General features: G+C 39.3%; 1 protein-coding gene across 2 annotated transcripts; it reads left to right on the forward strand.

The window, feature by feature from the left end:
- The first annotated feature begins 772 nt into the window (after positions 1 to 772).
- Positions 773 to 20,769, forward strand: Sec24CD (Secretory 24CD). 2 transcript variants are annotated; one of them, XM_053763298.1, is made up of 19 exons: positions 773 to 896; positions 2,077 to 3,393; positions 3,910 to 4,058; positions 4,635 to 4,752; positions 5,113 to 5,198; positions 5,860 to 6,049; positions 6,308 to 6,417; positions 6,973 to 7,086; positions 7,416 to 7,505; positions 7,906 to 8,091; positions 8,540 to 8,687; positions 9,524 to 9,684; positions 10,330 to 10,498; positions 11,279 to 11,491; positions 12,391 to 12,585; positions 13,092 to 13,268; positions 14,333 to 14,526; positions 15,840 to 15,973; positions 16,671 to 20,769. In XM_053763298.1, the coding sequence occupies exons 2-19, from the start codon at positions 2,097 to 2,099 to the stop codon at positions 16,672 to 16,674; spliced, it is 3,735 nt and encodes a 1,244-aa protein (XP_053619273.1). In that variant the 5' UTR covers positions 773 to 896; positions 2,077 to 2,096; the 3' UTR covers positions 16,675 to 20,769. The 2 variants fall into 2 exon arrangements, with proteins under 2 accessions (XP_053619273.1, XP_053619272.1); XM_053763297.1 differs by lacking the exon at positions 15,840 to 15,973.
- Positions 20,770 to 20,852: the final 83 nt, after the last annotated feature.

Genomic DNA, 20,852 nt, shown 5'->3' on the forward strand with positions numbered 1-20,852 from the left:
AAATATCGTTGTGAATGCTGTACTGTATACGGACGGAGGGGACACCACTATTAACCCTAACAACGCATGCGCGGGCATTTGAGGGTGATCGTGGTTTCGCTGGGAAGCTTCATTCTTTCCCGGCGTCATAATGAAGATGCACTTATGCTCCGTTGCCAACCTCGGGTTTTGTGCTATTGGAATTTTAAAATTAATAATTTACTAAGATTTATTATCGGAATTGGGTAAAAATAATGGCAACTGGGGATCCTCATACCCGCTACCCTTAGCAACATCTCTTTTTTAGAATAAAAACAAATTGTCAACTTATGCCCCTGCATAGAACAAAGAATAATGAAGAGAAATATATCCTTTGTTCTGTGCAGGCATAAATGATTTACTTTGCCCATTTGCCAGGGCAAACTATGGGCATCAGACATAGCCCATTACTTTGTAAAACGATAATTAACAAAAATACATTCAAATATCCACCTTATTCCATAGTGTTACGGTTTAAAATTACTATGATCGGGTTTAAATGTGACATTTCTTACACTGTATTGCCATATATGTGTTCGTGTGTTTAGACGCTCCGGTTTAAGAAGTATTTAAAATAAAATAAAGTTTTGAATAAGTTCATTTGTGAATATGAAAATATTGAATTCAACAAAAAATAAATATAATAATGATATTGTCTTTATCAAAAAGACTCAGAACGGCGATAATTTTTGAACTATTTTGGTCGAAAACGTTATGTTTCACGCACTGAAAGATAAACTTCAAAAGTTCCACATAGGCTGTGCTATGATGACAACACTGTCAAGCTGTCAGAATACGTGGCCTGAAGGTTTACGTGAATTCGGGCTCTTGTTTATATTTTTTACTTGAATATTTCGTGTAAAAATTCCTTTGCAGCCGTAAGTATCGCAAGTTTAGTGTTTAAACTGCCTATTTATTAAATTATGTCTCCAGATTATTAGTAAAACTGTGTGTAATTTGTGAACAAAGCCGACATGGCACTGGGTCGCTCTACTAACAAGATTGTTCCGAGTTTTAATCCAATTCTACCATAATTTTGTCGTTTTATCCCGTAAATTGCATAATCTATTATGTAAATTTGTATAAGGATTAGTTTTTCCAAGTGATGTGACGAAAATAGTGGTGATAATATGAGAAAATGTATTGGTATGTACAGTCGATTTCTTCACTATTGGAATCCTGTTTTGGTAATAATTTAAGGGTATTTAGTAATTATATTTGGTGTTTGAAGTGTTTAGGATATTTTAATACGTTGTACATAACTTGTATATTTGTTTATGTGGGGAAATGATACAAATTAATTTATATATTTGTGTGTATGATCTAACCTCTTATCTTGTATTTGACACAATTACGTTCTGAAACGATTATGGTGCTTATATATTTTACTAAAGAGAACAACATTGGTCAAACTACCTCAAATAAAACTATTTAACATTTGGTTATTACTAGAATCATCTAAATATTTTCCTTCCCTCTATGATTTTTACCATCAACAGTTTTGTTCACTAACACACATAGTATGCATTTTATTTCTCTCTCCCATAATGTGAGCTTTTACTGTTGTCATGTCATAGAATTTGTTCTGAAATTAGACTTTCAGTTTGGCCACAAATTTTGCATTACCTATATAGTATTTATCAGAGCTATATAGAATACTAGCATCTCAGAATGAGTATGACTGAGAAGTAACTCATTTAATTAGTGTTGGTCATGGTCATTAGTCATGTCACACCATGTTTTTTATTAAAGTAAGGTAACTTTCTACTTTGTTTTGAAGATTGGCACTTACAGTGTCAAAATATTTATCATTTTGTTATGTCCCAGTGTGAGTGCATTTATCTCCGCTTGACTGTATTCAATGTGTGAGTTTATAGTTATTATTCAAAGAATTTTGTGTATTTACATTCAGAAAGATTTTGATGGACACGATGGAAATACGCTTCAATCTAGTTGCTTGTTTTGAAAAAATATTTTTTCACATTTAAACAGTTTAACGATTAAATTAAAAAATAATCAGTTTTCTCAGTTTGTCAGACAGAGGTAAATTTTTTCCAGGTGAAGCGGCTCCAATCAAGATGATGAATCCAATGTACCTGCCTCCGGGGCAAAATAATAACGCACCAAGTAATCCTCTAAGTTTCCCTCCCTCTCAAGATTCTCACAATGGTGTTCAAAATGCCAACTATGGTCAGACAAATGGTCCTCCGTCCAAGCCCTATGATCAAAATGACATGTCCCAAAAAATGCAGACTATGAATCTAAATGGACCTCAAGGTTTCGGGCCGCCACCTTCTCAATTACCTCCCGGGCAATTACCTCCCGGGCAATTACCTCCCGGGCAATTCCCACCAGGAGGGAACTTTCCTCAATCTGGCTTTGGACCTGGGCAAGTTCCTCCGGGGCAAAGACCCCCAGGGTCTTTTCCTCCTGGTCGTCCGCCAGTCAGTGGGGCTCCACCGCAGATGCAACCTCCGATGGGCCAGAAACCTCAAATGCCGCCTCCGTCGTCAACCCCTGGGCCTGTGCCTACGTCTTACGCTCAAGGTTTTCAGGGTCCACCATCAGGTCAGTCGAATTATCCACAAGGACCACCTATGAGTTCGCAACCTAGTCAGCATTCTGGGCCATCAATGAGCCAACAACCATCTGGTCCTCCTGGACCACCTGGACCTCAGGGTCCAGGTCAGATGCCTCCTCAGCAAGGGCTTCCACCGCAGCCTTCCCGACAGCCGGGATTGCCGCCTCCTGGACAGAAACCAGGGATGCCGCCGCTTCCTCAAGGTTTTCAGCAGTCAGGGCTTCCACAACCAGGGCTACCTCAAGGCTTGCCTCCTCAGCAGCAAGGTCTGCCTCAACCCCAAAGTGGTTTGCCTCCACAGCAAGGAGGCTTACCTCCACAACCTCAGAGTGGCTTACCTCCTCAACAAACTGGAGGTTTACCTCCTCAACCCGGCCTCAGTAGACCTGGATTGCCGCCGCAGCCGTCTCAAGGCTTACCTCCATCCAGCCAAGGCTTACCTCCTCAAAGTTCATCACAACCATTGGGAGGTTTGCCCCCGCAGCAATTATCTCAACCTGGTCTGCCTCCCCAACCTGGTTTACAAGGAATGCTACCTCAAGGTTTATCACAGCCTGGTTTACCTTCTCAACCAGGACAATTGCCACCTCAAGGGTTATCCCAGCCCGGTTTGCCCCCTCAACCATATCAAAGCCAAGGCTTCAATCAGCCAGGGTTGCCCCCTCAGCCTGGTCAGCCGGGGCAGTATCAGATGCCAGGGCTGCCTCACATGCCGCCGCCGGCCTCGCAGCAGCGGCAGTATCAGGGCATGCCGCCGGCACCTCAGCCGGGTTATGGACAACAGCCTGGATATGGTAAGTTCATGTTCACTATCGATCCTCCTATTTATGTAAATGAGAAAATAAATTAGCGTTTACAACAGACGAGCGAACATTTAGACACAGATATGGATTCTTTTTCCATTACTATTTCTACATTGTCTTAAATTTTTTTTTTTAATATATTCTAAATGTATAGACACAGATTTTTACTCCTTTATTATAAGTATTGATTAATAATAACCATTTTATCTAAAAATAAAATATTAAGTGAATAGCAAAATTAAGAACTTTAAAAATATGCCACGACAGCTAAGAGGAAACTGAAGAATGTTTTTTTATCAAATCGTAATACGAGACAGGAACAAATTCGATTAGAATGTCGTCACTAAACTTTCAGTTAACAGTTTTAAGAACAGACGAACGCATCAGATTAATTAGCTGCTATTGCAGACAGATACTAGGGATCCTGACAAATCTCACTCGCTTCCTGTATACTTATCACTCTCTCGCATCATCGTGTGTTATGAAATAAATTACACGTACTTATAGCAATGGCGCCCATGCCCACGCAGCAGCAGCCTCAATACCAGCCCCAATCGGGCTACCCCCCCCAGTTCCCGGCCCAACAGCCCAGCTACCCTGGACAGCAATATCAACAGCCGCAGAAGCAACTCGACCCGGACCACATGCCTAGCCCGGTAACTAAAATATAGATATTTTTTTCGTGATGACAGCGATTAAGGAAACTCTTGGAGTGGCGCCTGCGCTGATACGGCCGCGTGTTGCGTCTTTTACGTAAAAAAGAAAATGTTCCGTTGTGTTATGTGATTTCGTGCGATTAATTCCTCATAGTGGCCACGACGCTCACTCGTGAGGAATACGACAAATTTTATTTGTTACTAGCGGCCCGTCCAGGCTTCGCACGGCTGAAAACATAATAACCTAAACCTTTCGCAGGAATCACATCTATCTATTGGTGAAAACCGTATGAAAATCCGTATGAAAATTTTGTATTTTTTGAGTTTATTGTGAACAGATTGACAGACAGACGCGGCATTGGATTTTGTTTTATAATATGTAAGATATTAGTATAGTTAGATGGTATATATGGATATATGTCGATATGACATATGAAGCCGAAGTGTTGGCAGCTCTTAGATAGGCATTGTGGTCTCTGAGCTTTCGGGCATCACTGATTATGAAATCGAGTACACGCGAGGAATAGAGAGAGAGAGAGAGAGAAAGAACATAGTTAAATATTAAATTTGTTTCAGATTCAAGTGATGGCGGACGACCAAGCGAACAGAGGTGGTGTGTTCGTGACCAATGAGAAGGGCCAGGTCCCACCACTAGTCACCACAGACTTCGTGGTGGACGATAAAGGGAACGCAAGTAAGTGACGGGAGGTTTTTTGGCATACTACCTACTATTACGATACAGATAATAAAACAAGGTTTTTGTCGTCAGAGAGATCTTTTGGCATTTAACGCCTAATAAAAACCCATGTCCATGCTGTAAACCGTTTAGGAATTCCCTCGTTTGGAGCCGATCTGGGCTACACCATATGTCATGCTTATCATAATAATGCATTGTTATGGGAACTGAAGCGACGTGGGAAATTTCAACTCTGTAGGTCAACTGGAAGTGGGAGAAATCTAACTAGAAAGATTTGATTACAGACGGCCAACGGGACAGGTGTAACTAAATAAAAGCTAAATTAAACCTTATTACATAGACATAACCTTGTCCCAGGTCCCCGCTACATCAGGAGCTCCATGTACAGCGTGCCCGTCACCGCTGACCTTCTGAAACAGACGTCTGTGCCTTTCTGTGTGGTTGTAAGTAAAAGTTCTGTCTCTTTTACTCTTTACTCTCGCTCTTATCTTGTTACCTTTTTGCGTGGTGTTATACTAGTTCCGTCTCTTTTACTCTCCACTCATCCTTTTTTCTTTTTGCCTTTCTGCGTGGTTGTAAATACTAGTTCCTTTTCTTTACCTCACGCTATATTATTTGCGACTCTGTGTGGTTTAAGTAACACTTAGAAAGACAAATTTATATTTGTTGCCACAATCATCAATAAAAAACAAACTGCATGTGTGAGCTGCAGTAGTTCTATCTCCTTCACTCCACGTACTCTTTTCTACTAGAGTGTCCACTCGATAATCGTACATCCATGTATGAATTGTTTGAGTTTATTCAAGCCATGACACTCGTGTTAATGACGATTGTCATATATGGAACACGAACATTCTCCAATAAGAATAAATAAAAGAAAAGATTTGTATTTTTTTTATTTCTTTTTATTGTTTGTAATGAGTAAACTCAAAAACTAGTTGGTCTATTTTGATGAAATTTGGCATAGGCTACTTTTTTAAATTATGGTTTTACACGAGCGAAGCCGGGATGGGCTTCTAGTTAATAATAATATTCACCATTTGATTGTCGATCGTTTTCTGCTCTTTATAAATAGTAGTTTATATAATTTTTTACCCACCTCAGATATCGCCAATGGCAGAAACAGTGGGCGCGGAACTGGAGCCCCCGCTGCTAGACTTCGCGGCGCTCACCAACTCGCCGAGCATGGGCCCGGTGCGCTGCAGCCGCTGCAAGGCGTACATGTGTCCCAACATGAAGTTCATAGACGCGGGCCGCCATTTCAAGTGCGCCTTCTGCAAAGCTACCACCGAAGGTTAGTGTGAGATTAGTGAAAGAAAACACGCCTGGTGTGTTTTGAATATACTCCTGGTGTGTGTGGAATATACTCCTGGTGTGTGTGCAATATACGCCTGGCGTGTTACTGAAAACAAATGTACTATATAAGCTTAACATTACTCGGTCTTTGTCAAATTATTTTGAAGTTTTAATATTCCTTCCTTTTTCGAAACAATATAACATTTACATAACAATATTATACATTTTATCTGCGATATGACAATTTTGTCCACAGTGCCAATGGAATACACCCAGTACATTAATGGTATGCAGCAGTACGGTAGAGTACCAGCTGAGATGGCGCTCGGCGCTTATGAGATCGTCGCTACGAAGGAATATTGCAGGGTAAGCTAACTCCACCGACAAGATAACGATCTTTTAACAGTTAGAAATAAACTTTCAATAGTTGACCTAACTTAAGAGCAAGGGCTCTTGAATTATGTCAACTGTTGAAAGTTTCTTTTAAGATCGAATTAAACAAGAGAGAGTAACTGAATAACTTGTCTTACATAAAATTTATTTCAAATTAAGCTAGAGGTACCTAACAAGTAAAATGCCCGCAAGGCGCCATTTGTGCTCATATTCCGTGTTGCTTGATCTAGAAGATTTGTAAATGTTATCTTTTCCCGCTATAAGAAAAAGAACGTTGTTTTGTATTGTTTTTCGACGTTGACGTGCGTTGATATATTTTTTTTCCATTTATTTTGGCACACAACAGTCATTATATTTACATTCAACAACCAAATTGTAAGTACTAGAATCACTATTGTATTTAACTAAACATGTACGGGAAAAATATTTTTGGTATAATTTTCGTGAAGTGTTGTGCTTGCTTTGAAACTTAACAGTCGGTCACTAACTAGCACGAAATAATAATAAGGTATCTTTTCCCCCCCCCAGAACAACACCCTGCCCAACCCCCCGGCGATAGTGTTCGTGATCGACGTATCGTACAACTCGATCAAGAGTGGTCTTCTCGAGTGTATCTGTGAGAACATACTCAGCATTATTGAGGTATGAATTCATGTGGTGTTTTTTTAACTTTTAATTTGACATAGATATTAATTTTATTTGATTGCTAGCTTTTGCTTGCCGTTAGCTAGCTTTGTGTATAAGCTAGTAATAAGCACAGAAAATGTTAGTTGTTTTGACAATTTCTGTCTAGTTTGGTTGAAAAAATATAAGTATAATAAAACTGCAGAGAGGAAACCTTTTTGTTTTTTTTTGCCCTAGTTTTAAAATCTCGTGTAATATTGTTCATTAAAATTTTCGATGTCAATTTTCATTCTTTCATATATCTTTCTTTTTAATAGATTTGTTTATTGATGATTTATTTATTCCAGGCAATGCCCAAAGACGAGCAGACTGGTAAAAGTTGGACGCGCGTCGGTTTCATCACATACAGCTCCACTGTACACTTCTACAATATTAAGGTGATTGCTTTTGCTAGCTTTTACTTTGTTCCACCAATATCTCTCTCTCTCTCTCTCTCTCTCTCTCTCTCTCTCTCGTTTTCCCGGTTGCAATCAGGGCTGTGGTACCGCGAAGCCCAGGGATGTGTGTATTTAAAAAATCTAACCTCATCAAAATTGGGCCAGCAGTTTATCCGTGAAAGCGCGCCTGTTAGACAGACTTACACAAGCAATGTTTATCCTGAATCACTCTTTTCACGTCCGTTTTGGAGTACTTATTTTTTGATTGATCTTTATTTGTAGCAAGCAAACAAACAAACAAACACAAATCGCAAGCAACAGCCAGAACAGCAGCACAGAACAGCAATAAGAGACAGCCTATATGTAAAAAACTTTTTTTATATCAAAACTTTTATTTCAGGGTTCCCTAGCCCAACCGCAAATGTTATCTGTCGGCGACGTGTCGGATATGTTCGTGCCGCTGCTGGAGGGGTTCCTCTCGCTCCCCGAAGAGAGTGGTTCCGTACTGACGTCACTGCTTCAACAACTGCCTGCCATGTTCCAGGGGAATAAGGAGACTGAAACTATTTTGTTGCCCGCTGTACAGGTGATTTTGACCCTTATGTTGATAAGTATAAGACTCAAATTTGCCATGTCTTTATGGTGAATGTTGAAATGGTTCATGGTAATATGGATCTCTTGGTTCCGATAATAAGGTTGGGATTCCAATGGACCAATTGCAACTTCAAGGAATTCGGTATATGACTGTTCCATGTTCGATAGTAATAAAAAGACTGTGACTTTGTTGCCCGCTGTACAGGTAATTTTGACTCTTTATGTTGATAGTCATAAGGCTCAAATGTGATAATAGTATATTTTTTGTGAATTTCTTTTTCTAGAAATTGCATTTTCAGATTTGTTTTTTGACTGACAATCTCGTCTGAGAGTTTTTTCAATGGCTTCCTCAGCCGTTAAGCGAAGGACCCCAAGGTCCGGCGCTTTTTGTTTATAAATGAAAACCAAAAAAAGTGTTGTGCTATTGTTTATGCCCTCAGGCTGGCCTAGAAGCCCTGAAGGCGGCAGACACCGCCGGCCAACTGCTGGTGTTCCACACGACACTACCGACTTACAACGCTCCAGGCAAGCTGGTCAACAGGGAGGAGAGGAAGCTGCTGGGCACCGACAAGGAGAAACAGATTCTTGGTGAGTTTCACTTTAATTCGGGTCATTCAGGGGACCACGTCCGATCCCAAAGCGGATCCATTGCAAACCACGTCCGAATTAGGTTCAAACTTCGGTGTTAGTGATAAAACTATTTTAATCCACTTCAAGCAAATTGGGAAGATTAAGAAACTTGAAAGGTGGGTAACTCACGAATTGAGTGAAGCAAACCGGCAAACGCGTGTCGACTGCTGCGTTACATTACTTAACTTAATAATGAAGGGTTTTGAAATCAAATCATTACCTGTGATGAAAAGTGGATTCATTGCTCCAACAGATTACCATTTTTTTCGAAATTTGGATAACTTCTTCCAAGGGAAAAAATTAAACTCCGATACCGCCTTCAAAGATTTGATTGATTCCCGCCCGAATGGTTGTTTTAGTAAAGGGATCAATGAACTTCTTATGAGATGGCAAAAGCGCAAAAAATATTCGACTTTTTGTTCCTCCTGTACCAAACGCCAATTTCATGTAAGGGCCTAATATTTTAAATTGTGTAACCATGTCTATTAATGAATAAGTGTTTCAGATTTTTCTGTAATTTAACCCTCAACCCTTTTAAAACGGGGATGAAATATTGTATGGCGCTTAATAAAATTTTTAAGATAAAAAGCTGAAAATTGGAAAACATACTCTTCATCATTTTTCTCAAAGAATGACCGAGATTTTACTATGAAATCCACGCGGGAGAAGCCAGTAAAGAAGAAGAAACTAGTAAATAATAAATAAGGCAATTAAAAAAAAATCTTTAGCAGTAGGAATATGCCCATATTTCGAATATTAAGTAAAAAAAAATAACCTCGAAATGTCGGTCGCAGCGCCGCAATCGACAGCATACAACGAACTCGGGCAGTCGTGTTCGGCGGCCGGCGTCAGCGTGGAGCTGTTCGTGTGCAACAACTCGTACGTGGACGCGGCCACCATCGGCCAGCTGCCGCGGCTCACCGGCGGACAGCTGCACAAGTACACTTACTTCACGGTCAGTGGCTAACCTGACACTAGCTTTGGGTTAAAGTAAAATGGGTGACAGAAAAAGGATGTCACGTGAAATCGGTAAAAGGTATTCATTTCCCATCTCCGTTTCCGTTCCCGTTCACGTTCCCGTTCCCGTTCACGTTCCCGTTCCCGTTCCCGTTCCCGTTCCCGTTCCCGTTCCCGTTCCCGTTCCCGTTCCCTATCCCGTTCCCTGTCCCGTTCCCTATCCCGTTCCCTATCCCGTTTGCTATCCCGTTCCCTATCCCGTTCCCTATCCCGTTCCCTATCCCGTTCCCTATCCCGTTCCCTATCCCGTTCCCTATCCCGTTCCCTATCCCGTTCCCTATCCCGTTCCCTATCCCGTTTGCTATCCCGTTCCCTATCCCGTTCCCTATCCCGTTCCCTATCCCGTTCCCTATCCCGTTCCCTATCCCGTTCCCTATCCCGTTCCCTATCCCGTTCCCTATCCCGTTCCCTATCCCGTTCCCTATCCCGTTCCCTATCCCATTCCCGATCTCGTTTCCATTTCCATTCACACCTCAAAAGTTACCGAATGTGTTAATGCTAACACTGTGTGATGACTTTATCGAAGTCGTCTAAAGGCATCCGAGTGTGTTGAGTAAACACAGACAGCAAACGGTTATTGCAGGCGGATGTGGACGGGCCGCGACTGGTGCAGGACGTGTCGCGCGTCGTGTCGCGGCCGAGCGCGCACGACGCCGTCATGCGCGTGCGCTGCTCCACCGGCGTGCGCGCCACCGACTTCTTCGGACACTTCTTCATGAGCAACACCACTGACGTCGAGCTGGCCGCCATTGGTGAGCTTGCCATTCCTCACGATGTTCTCCTTCACCAGAAGCAGGTGGTGGTCGTTGAATTGGTATACAACCTCATGTGGCACGTGCAGGATTCGAACTTGGCACCTTTCGGTCCACAGACTTTATCTGTGCTTAATCGGCTACGTGACTGATATAAAAAAAAGTATTATTGTAAATTATAGGTTATAGGATTGTTGCGCCGCTGCTTCGTACTATGCTACGTAAATTATGACGTCAAAAAGTAATGTATATGATCCTAAATTTAATTTAAAGAAAATGTATTTTGAATAAGATTCATACAATTTAACAGGCTTGCCTTTCTAAAGGCGAAACAGCCGCCAGCGTCGACAATGCAGTCAGGGTTGTCACAAAATATGAAAAACGTGATGCTGAATTTGTATTAACTTTCCAAAAGTTACAACCTTTGAATTAGCTCGCAACGCGTCATATGGAACGTTGGATGCGGCCGTGTGACACGTATATCACGTACCTTCATCAACAACCATTCAAACGTCACAACTGCTGGGGCATAGGCCTTCTTTATGGGATGAGGTGTATGAGTCATGTCCCACGGGGGCCATGACTCACCACGCAGACCCATTGCGGTCTGGCGGATTTTAACTGCAAATAAAACCGGGACTAACGGCTTAAAGTGCGTTTCGAAGCAGGTTTTGGGTCACCCACAGACTTATAACATCAAGGGGTCACCCATCCAACGACCGACCATAACTTAACGACCGAGCGCGAAATGCTGCGCCATTGAGCCAACCTTTTTTCCAGACTCCGACAAAGCTATCGGCATAGAGATCAAGCACGACGACAAACTGACAAATGAGGATGGCGTTTACATCCAAGCGGCGTTGCTGTACACAGCGCGCAGCGGCCAGCGGCGGCTGCGGGTGCTGAACCTCGCGCTGAACGTGGCGCAGCAGCTGGCCGATGTGTACAGGAGCGTTGAACTCGATACGTGCGTTAACTTCCTCACGAAGCAAGGTCAGTTGGTTTTAACACCCCCGACGCAAATAGAGGGATGTTATACGTTTAACGTAGATGAACCGGTTATTTTTTTTTTTTTGTCATAGATAATTTTATCCCGAACCATGTTTCATGAAAATCGGTTCCGCCGTTCGAAACTTGTAGTGAAATGAATATTAAAAGTCCGGGGGGTTTTTTAATTTGTCTAACATATAAACTTGTTTAGTATGATGTTAACAACTGTGCTTTTTTAAGTATAATTTAAAATTCAAGGTTACTTCTTGTGTAATATAATAATTTTTAATCCATTTTAATATAACTTTTTCTCATGCGGTTCAATGAAGAATGTTGGCGGTATAATGATTGGATGTAAACCGTTTAAAATGTTATTTTAAGTTCTAGAGTGTAAAATAAGAACTAGTATCTAGATTCGCCAAGACAAACTGGTTTTTAGAGAAAAAAATATTTATAATATTAATTTCCTCGCACCTCGATCATAAATTAATAAATCGATATTTCATCCCCGTTCTAATTGCTTCGATTTACGAATTTTATGTGTAATTTACTATTATTATATTAATGTAGAAGTAGATACATATTAATACGTTCTATTTATGAACGAGAGATGGGTGTGACGTCACAGAGTTTGTTTATTATAAAGAGCGTTTGTGAGTTTATGTTTGAAGCGGGTAATCTCCGCAACTACCGAACCGATTTCAAAAATTCTTTCACCATTAGAAAGGTATGTCCTAGATTGCTATATGCTATATTTTATCTCAACATTCCCACACGGGAGCGAAGCCCCGGGCAACATCTAGTAATTAAAAAAATGTTGTGTAGAGAAAAACGATTTTTTTTTCTAATCGCGTGGTTTTCAATCGGGCGGGACAACGCCTAACGCAATGATTTTCCCTTAGCCGTATGGGTGCTGCGGGAGTCCACCCCGCGTGCGGTCAGAGAAGGGCTAACGTCGCGCTGCGCGCGGTCGCTGGCGTGCTATCGCCGACACTGCGCCTCGCCGTCCTCCGCCGGCCAGCTGGTGCTGCCGGAGTCCATGAAGCTGCTGCCGCTCTACACCAACTGCCTGCTGAGGTCCGACGCCGTAGCCGGAGGTACGCTATCGCCGGGCGTTGCCAGTAGGACATCTAGTTTGTTATTGTTACTTTGACAATCTGTGTTTTTATTGTTGTTTTGTGTTTTTTTCTGACAAAAAAAAGTTTTGATTGCAGCAACGTTTACGACATTTCGAGAATATTTTTATTGTTTCCCTTCCAAATGTTCAACTTCATTTGTTTTCTTACTTGGTGCAGTCCGCTCCAAAAAAGGAGTGTCATGATTTTAATGCACAGTCAACAGCACATCAACTTACTCTGATTCATTGAAAATTCGCCGCTATTACCGCGCCATAGAGATTCGTGTAGTGTTACTTGATGTGCTGTTGACTGTACATATTTGTATGTATATGAAATTTTTATTCCACTTCAACTTTTAAACGCCCTATTAGATTTACGCCTAACTATATTTGTTCGAGTGGAATCTTTCAATCGATCAAAAGCAGAATCAGATATCTTCAAGCCGTTCGATAGAGATCACATGATGAGATGAGCGTTGAATCCAGGCCCCGAGCTGACGTGCGACGACCGGTCGTGCGCCATGTACCGCGCGCTGACGGCAGACGTGGCCGCGTCCGCCGCGCACACGTACCCGCGGCTGCTGCCGCTGCTGTCGCGCGCGGACGCGGCGCCGCTCAGAGCTAGCGTCGACAAGATGAGCGACCGGGGCGTGTATCTGCTGGGTGAGTGTGCCAAGGATATCACGCACTTTGTGTTCTATAGGGTCTGTAGTCAGTGTCCTGTCACACATCACACTGCCTCAGACCGGAACACAACAATGCCAGCAATACTGTTTGACGGCTGAAATAGATGAGAATGAGATACCAGACAATCTTTGTACTTTTGGCTTGGTGTACGCGACGGAATATCTATAGCTTAATATGTATAGCTGTCAAACTACATCGAGTATCACTTATTCATTTTTATATACACATCAAGCCGTCACCAAAATCGCATTACGTAATACTTGAAACCTTCCCTATTAAAATGTTTTATTAAAATCGTTCTCGATACTTTTTTTATGTATCTCTCAGGTCCTACTGCTGGGCAAAAGCCTCCCCTCTTTGTTTCCAACCACTTCTATTCCTCGCCAGTTGTTGCCAATCCTTATCGAAGGCCGACAGTTCGTCGGACCATCGCACCTTCGGCTTGCCTTGCGATCTTTTCCCATCAGTCGGGACCCAGGTAGTCACTCTTCTGGCCCATCTTTTGGCGCCATGCGGCTCACATGACCCGCCCAATCCCACTTCAGTTTCGCAGACTTTTTACCGACGTCAGTTATTTGCGTGATGGAGCGTAAGGTGGTATTTCTGACGCGATCCGTCCACTTTATACCTAACATACTACGCTCCATGGCCTTTTGACAAACCTGCAGCTTTTGTTTTTGTTTTTTCTCGATACTATATATATGCAAAATTTCAATAAGGTTGTTTTTTATTTATTTATTATCATTTTAAAGACAATATAATAAAAACAATATATATATAATGCATCAGGGTACAACCACAGAGGTTTGTGACGTGCCAATGCAAGAGTAACATCACAGTAACTAATACAACAATATTATTTATATCTAATATAATTAACATGACAAAATATACGCATTTATATTTGGGCAGCCATATTATCTAAGAAATGTTCATTAAATTTAAATGTTATTTAAATGTTTGAACATATAAATAAAAAAAATGAGTTTTGCATTTATATTAGTCGGGGTAGATATCTTTATTGATATCTTTGTTCACAGAAAACGGTGTCCACATGTTGCTATGGGTGGGCGCGCAGGCGCCCGCGGAGTTTGTCCGCGACGTCTTCGGCGTGTCGTCACCCCAACAGATAGACACGCAAGTGTGTGAGCTGCCGGAGTTGGACAACGCTAACAGCGCCAGAGTGAGAGGGTTGGTGGACGAAATCAGAGTGAAGAGGCGCTCTGCTATGAGGGTAAGTTGAAAATATGATATGGTTTTGTGTTTGGTCTTGAGAGCGTTGGCAATTTTTTTGGGGTAAAGTGGGATATAAATGCGAGATATTTCGTCGAGCGCGGGACATAATAGAAAAAAAAATATAATATAGTTAAATACTTTCTTTCATATTTTTAATGAAAATACAATAGCTAAATTTTATAGGTAATTTAATTTTTTTTTTGCTTTTGTCTGCAATTTCAAAAAGCGGGATATAGCTGTCCCGCGAATCATAGTAAATTCTTGAGTCAAAAATCAGGACGTCTGGTAACTTCAATTCTGATATTCTGGGTTGAGCTTCCAGAGGAAGAAAAGTACCCGAAAGTCCCGTTCATATTAGGAGACTTTTACGTCAAGCGCAAGGTTAATTACCTTTTAATTTTATATTTAATTAAGTTACCTTTTAATTTGCATGCCGTAATGGTTACCGTGTCTGGCAGTTCTGTATATATGTTTTGTATCATACCACACTCGTACGCAAATAAAGAATTTGATTGATTGAAATGTATGATGTTGCACGTATAATCAATGCATTTTAGTTATCACGTTACGTCAAATGTATCTAAGTAACAAATATAGCACAGACCTATATAAACACTGTTAAGTCGCGAAAGAAAAAGGTATGTGATGGTAATTTTGGTAAAGTAATTTGGACACTTGCTTGATTAATTGCTTTTAAATTGTGTTTTTTTTTTTTAATTGGAAATCAAAATTTTTGCACATTGAAAATTGATTTATTACAAAAATTTTGAACAAATGGTATATTTTAGTATAAAAACAATTTTAAACATTTTCAAAATATGAAACATGCCTTGTCACAATAGTGGTAACGGGCCACAGACCATTTAACCTTAAGAACACGCTTGGATACATTTTAGTATGAAAACGCAATCGCTAAATTGTGGTGGAGTGCGGCGGAAGGATTCAGATTCATTTATTGCAATGTCACAAGTGGAAATTTTAGATGTTACATAGATAATAAGTAAGTAATACAACGATAACTCATTGTTTTGATATTGTTTTTATTTACGAGCAAACTGGCACAGTCTTCGCTTCGATGCTCGCCGGCGGTATAACCAAAGAAAAGGGGCGGGGCCCGATCTTATGTAGTGTCACGACATAAGCTTGGCGAATGGATATGCCGGTGATGCGCGGTCTTAAGGTTTAACGGTCTGTGTAACGGGCTCTTGACATATAAAAACACATAGTTTGCTACTGTTTCACTTCCTTATTACTCCTTTCTCTTTCTATCCCGGCACTAATTCTATCTTTCTATCACCGTCCCGCACGCAGTTGGAAATAGTCCACCAATATGACAAGAGTGAGCGGCCGTTCCGGCGCCATCTTGTTGAAGACAGAGCGTTGGACGGCAGCGAATCCTACCTCGAATACCTCATGAGCATGCATAAGGCCGTCCAGAAATTAGTGTACGTTTGCGGTGGCGGCGTGTGGTTTGAATTTGATTCTTAATGCGTTGAGTCAGAGTCCAATTTTGAATACCTCAAAAGACGGGACTGAAAATATTTGGTTGATGGTGGTGGGGTGTGATTTGAGTCTTATACGCACAGAGAATAAAGTTCTATCTTCAGTGCAGGAATTAAAAGGACGTAGAAAATTAACGTTGGTAAGATGTAACTTGGAATTGTGTTTTATAGCGTCGATATAAAGCCTTGTTTTCTGGTTTAGATTTAAGGCTGGTTGGAAATGAGAAAAATTGTGTGTGCGTTTAATTTGTGTTGAGTTTGAGTCTTATTGTGCAGTGATAGGGTCTAATATCCAATACAGTATCATCGATTGGGTGGTGGTTCGCGTTTACTTGGAAGTTAAATCTTATATCTGATAGGTTTCTGTATAATGCACAAATAAAAACAAAAAACAAGAAAATCTAGACTATTGGTGGTGGTGTGAGATTTGAGTTTGAGTCTTATTTTCTACGTTATAAGTTCCAGTATCGAACATAAACTATAATTCCGTTTTTGTTTTTGCTTTCGTTAAGCCGCTTATTATTTACTTCACCTTTTCCCAATAATCTTGTACGTATATGTAATTGTACGTACATTGAAATATCCAGAAATACTCATATTCAAAAATGTATATCAATGTAACATTAACTTTTTGTTACAGTTAACATTAATGCGCCAACACGACAAACTTGAAACGGTGCTACGTCATTTCTTAGTGGAAGATCGCGGTGTCGACGGCAGCGCCTCATACGTTGATTTCCTGTGCCACATTCACAAAGAGGTCAGAGCGCTTCTATAGCATCTGTATGGAGCCTATTAAATATGCAAAAAAAAACGCATATTTGGATCATAAATTCGTTACAATCGGACTCGTAACTTTGCGCGTATCCTGCGCGTATCGTGTTAATTCTTAGTCTGGGATCTTGGTGTGAATTACTGTGCTTCGTGTTGATTATATGACAGATTTATTTTAGACAGTTATTGTTAAATATTCGAACTTATATGAGAATCTGTACGGCGCGTAATGAAAACATCATGATGTTTTATAAAATGCTTGTTTTCGGATCTTATCGTTTCGTTACAATTTTGTGTTAACAGTCTAAGATCTTGATGTGGATTATAGTGCCTCAAAATTAAATTGCTAAATTCAAGGAAGTTCGGGCGATAATAAAGACATCGTCGACATAGACAAATAGTCTAATAAAATACTTATATTTGAGACATTTTTTGCGAAGATCTTGCGTCATATTGTCCATAGATTTGTCATGTTTTATGTAGAACAATAATTTTAATATTATAAAATTATTGTTCTACATAAATTTTAAATTAATTTAATTACAATAAATTTTGAGAATCTAAGTACCCTATACCTTCCTTATATATGTGGCTATTTTATACAAAAAGAATTTTCAAATCATATAGTCATATTGTCCATAGATTTGTCATGTTTTATGTAGAACAATAATTTGAATATTATAAAATTTGCAATCTACATTCACGAAATAATTTAATTAAAAGGAACGCTGTATGTAATCAACTTTATATATCCTACATAACCTACTATCTAAGAACGCGACAAAATATGTGTTTATATCAACCATAGATTGAGAACTCACGAGCCTTATTAGAGGAATGTCAAATTGACATCTCGCGTTCAGCCAACCACGAAAAAGGATTTTTTTAACTCTTTCGTGATTGGCCAAAAAAAAATTGGCAAGCGAGAAACGTCAAAAATTAAAAATGTCGTAGCAAAGTTGTAAAATATATATCATATCCAAAATACTTGTGTATTTTTGGGAGCTGTTATAATGTATGTTTAAAAAATTAGGTTATTTTTGTCTGGTCGGATTTTGTTTTGGTTTTTAATTATAAAAACACCATGTTAAAATTTCCGACGTTAATTTACTATCCATAGTTAATCGGTCCAGATATATGCTATATTCATGAAATATAAATGAGATATTAATAGTGGGAGAAATAAATGTAACAAAAACTATGTTTTTATTCATTGAAAACAATGTTTTTGTTCACATCAACAAATAAAGTTTATATCTGAATAGGTCTTTAGCTAGGTTAATGTTAACGTTAAATTTTGAGCTGCCAACTGAAATAAAATAGTGCCTAATGGAAGTTTATGTAACTAGAAGTATTTATAGATGACTCTGAGCTCCGACACGTAACGGCTTAGGAAGCAACCTGAAGGATGCGCACAGATGAAAGATATCTAGTGTTGTTGTATACGCGCATGTACTTTTTCTGCAGCAAAAATGAATATTGTAATATAGTGCATCGAGATTTTATTGTAACATTGCTATGATTATACTGAACTACTTAATTAATTAAATGTACAAACAGTGATACTGTTGAAATGCACATACAGGTATTAAATGCGCACACGCACGGTTTTAGCCCAAACCTGCACCCGTGTTATAATTCTAGTGAGGAAATCATACGTGCACTTTCAATACCTGTAGATATTCAAATATCATTTTATCAAATAACAGGCAATATTTACTATAATGGTTGAATGTAATATAGAATATTAAATTAGAAATGTTATGCAATAAATTTGTTTTAGGAATGTACAGAACAAACTGTCCACATTCTCCATGTGGTATGGCACTATCGATAAAACAAATACGCAATGTTCTGCAAATTCATCGATTTTTGTTCTTTTTCAGGTCAATAGCTACCTAGCTATTGACCCGAAAATATCGTATAAAATATCTTGTTTGATTTTTTAAAATACTTATATACATCTACTTTCTCCTCGTAAAATAATAAATTGTAAAAATGGATGGTGTCGTACCACACGGGCTAGTGGGACATCTGTAAAACTGTGTTTAAGATAATTTTAATGATAATCCATATAAATTATTATTATTCTTTTAGGGAACGATATTTTTAATTTTGCAATAAATCTTCCATACGATAATTATTCATAAATCTTACTATTAGCTCAGTGTGAAGTTTATTTTAAACTATCGTAGAAATTTTGAGAATCTAAGTACCCTATACCTTCCTTATATATGTGGCTATTTTATACAAAAATAATTTTCAAATCGGTCTAGTATCTGAAATTAGCACGTTAAAACCATTTAGCTTTATTCAAGTATAGAACATTTTTGGAATATGAATAACTAATATACAAAAATGGAATGATGAATTTCTGATCATGAAAACTATTCGGCTTAACAGTTCAGAATTGACGTAGGTTTATTGTCGTTGTTAAATTGTAAAAATGTAATATTTCGGTGGTTATTATTACGTAGGTATTCTTTTCTACATCGTTAAATTGCTTTTAAAGTTAAATTATAACCAAAATGTATTACTACGAATTGTTTTAAGTTAAACACGAGATCTGGGCGTATACATAGACAAAAGGCATCTAATGTATTCAAATTTGTTCTGTCCTGTCTGTCATTCACATTATCAAAACACAACATCACTATTGTTCCTGTATAATTTTTTATTTACCTATTTGTCATACTTTGCTTATATTGTTTATTTTATTTGTTTGTTCCAACCAATTACTTACAATGCATGAAGAAATATGCAATTCCAAAGAGTTCTCGTGGTTCGCTGCGTACCAAAGTGATACGCAGCTAACCAATCACATTTCTTATCACACCAATGACACTGCGGTGTGGTTGTCGTTCCGTCACAAGGCGCACTGTGATTGGTTAGCCGCGTCTCACTGCGAATCGACCCGATGGTATAACAGTTTCAGTACGCACACAGCTTGTTCAAGAGTTAAACGTGGCTCATTCATTTGTTTCCCTGTACAGAACTTTGTACACAAAAAAATATTGTTATTTTGTAATTTCTATCATCGGCTATTTTAGTGTCCCCAGATTGGCACCGGCTTTCTTTATGATTTTATAATGACCCACCACGCGGGTCTTTAAATTAAATGTTAGGTGAAGGTTTAACTTTAAAATATTGTAATATATTTGCGTTTATAAGGAAACAATTGGCGCACAACTAATTTGAGTTTCCTATTAAATAAATTAAGAAAAACCATTCTTGTTAAATATTCATTCTAGGCGAGTGACTGTAATTTTGAATTTCGTTTTTCACTGCATTCTCATGCTGTCTCCCTTTAGACAAATTCAAGTTTAGTTTTTAAAATCAATCGCAATTTATAGGAGAATCAATATTCTAATAATCATCTGAGCGATATATCGGCTTTTTCCTTCGTCACAGAGCGTCGGAGCCAATAATATGTTTTGCTACTTTCTTCTTTCCACTTCACACGATCTTCGTCGAATCGACCTTTCTAATTGCAACAATTGAAAATAAATTTAATTATTTTTTAATACAAATTTGACACAAACAGAGCGCCTTTTTGTGTCTTTCATTGGATCTTCCAAGGTGCACTATTCGGTGATGCCCTTGTTATACTATTTGTATGATTATCACCCTTGACGACATCAAGCGAGCATTTGTTGGTTTTGCCTTGGGTTTGCCCCTTCTGCCAGGACCGGGCGGAATCCGGAAGGCTCTTGTTCCCTACGTTAGTTGCTCTTTGACTGTTGCCTAATAAATGCTGATCTTTGTCGCTCCTGGCAACTATGGGTGATAGAATTTTCTGTCTCTTCCTCACTCGTGCCGGGGCTACGCTATGAGTGACATCTATAGTTGCCAGTGTTTGAGTGGATATGTCTCAGACTTTGCATAGATATATAGACTATAATATATTAACAGTATGTAAGTCTCGCATGTATTGGAGTGTAAATAAATATATTTGAATTATATAATGTCCGTGTTTTGATTTTATTCTCTCAATTTATGTAATAAAAATCAGTCTTACGCTGTGTCCACAGTGGGCCAACGAAAGCAT

Source organism: Plodia interpunctella, chromosome 23 (assembly GCF_027563975.2).
Source record: "Plodia interpunctella isolate USDA-ARS_2022_Savannah chromosome 23, ilPloInte3.2, whole genome shotgun sequence".
Taxonomy (NCBI): Eukaryota; Metazoa; Arthropoda; class Insecta; order Lepidoptera; family Pyralidae; genus Plodia; species Plodia interpunctella.

Bases quoted from the DNA above. Each gene is read 5' to 3' on its own strand.
- Sec24CD (XM_053763298.1), top strand. From the start codon at position 2,097: ATGATGAATCCAATGTACCTGCCTCCGGGGCAAAATAATAACGCACCA. The intron at 8,092-8,539 runs GTGATTTTGACC...TTATGCCCTCAG, and splicing joins TTTTGTTGCCCGCTGTACAG to GCTGGCCTAGAAGCCCTGAA. The intron at 12,586-13,091 runs GTACGCTATCGC...CGTTGAATCCAG, and splicing joins GTCCGACGCCGTAGCCGGAG to GCCCCGAGCTGACGTGCGAC.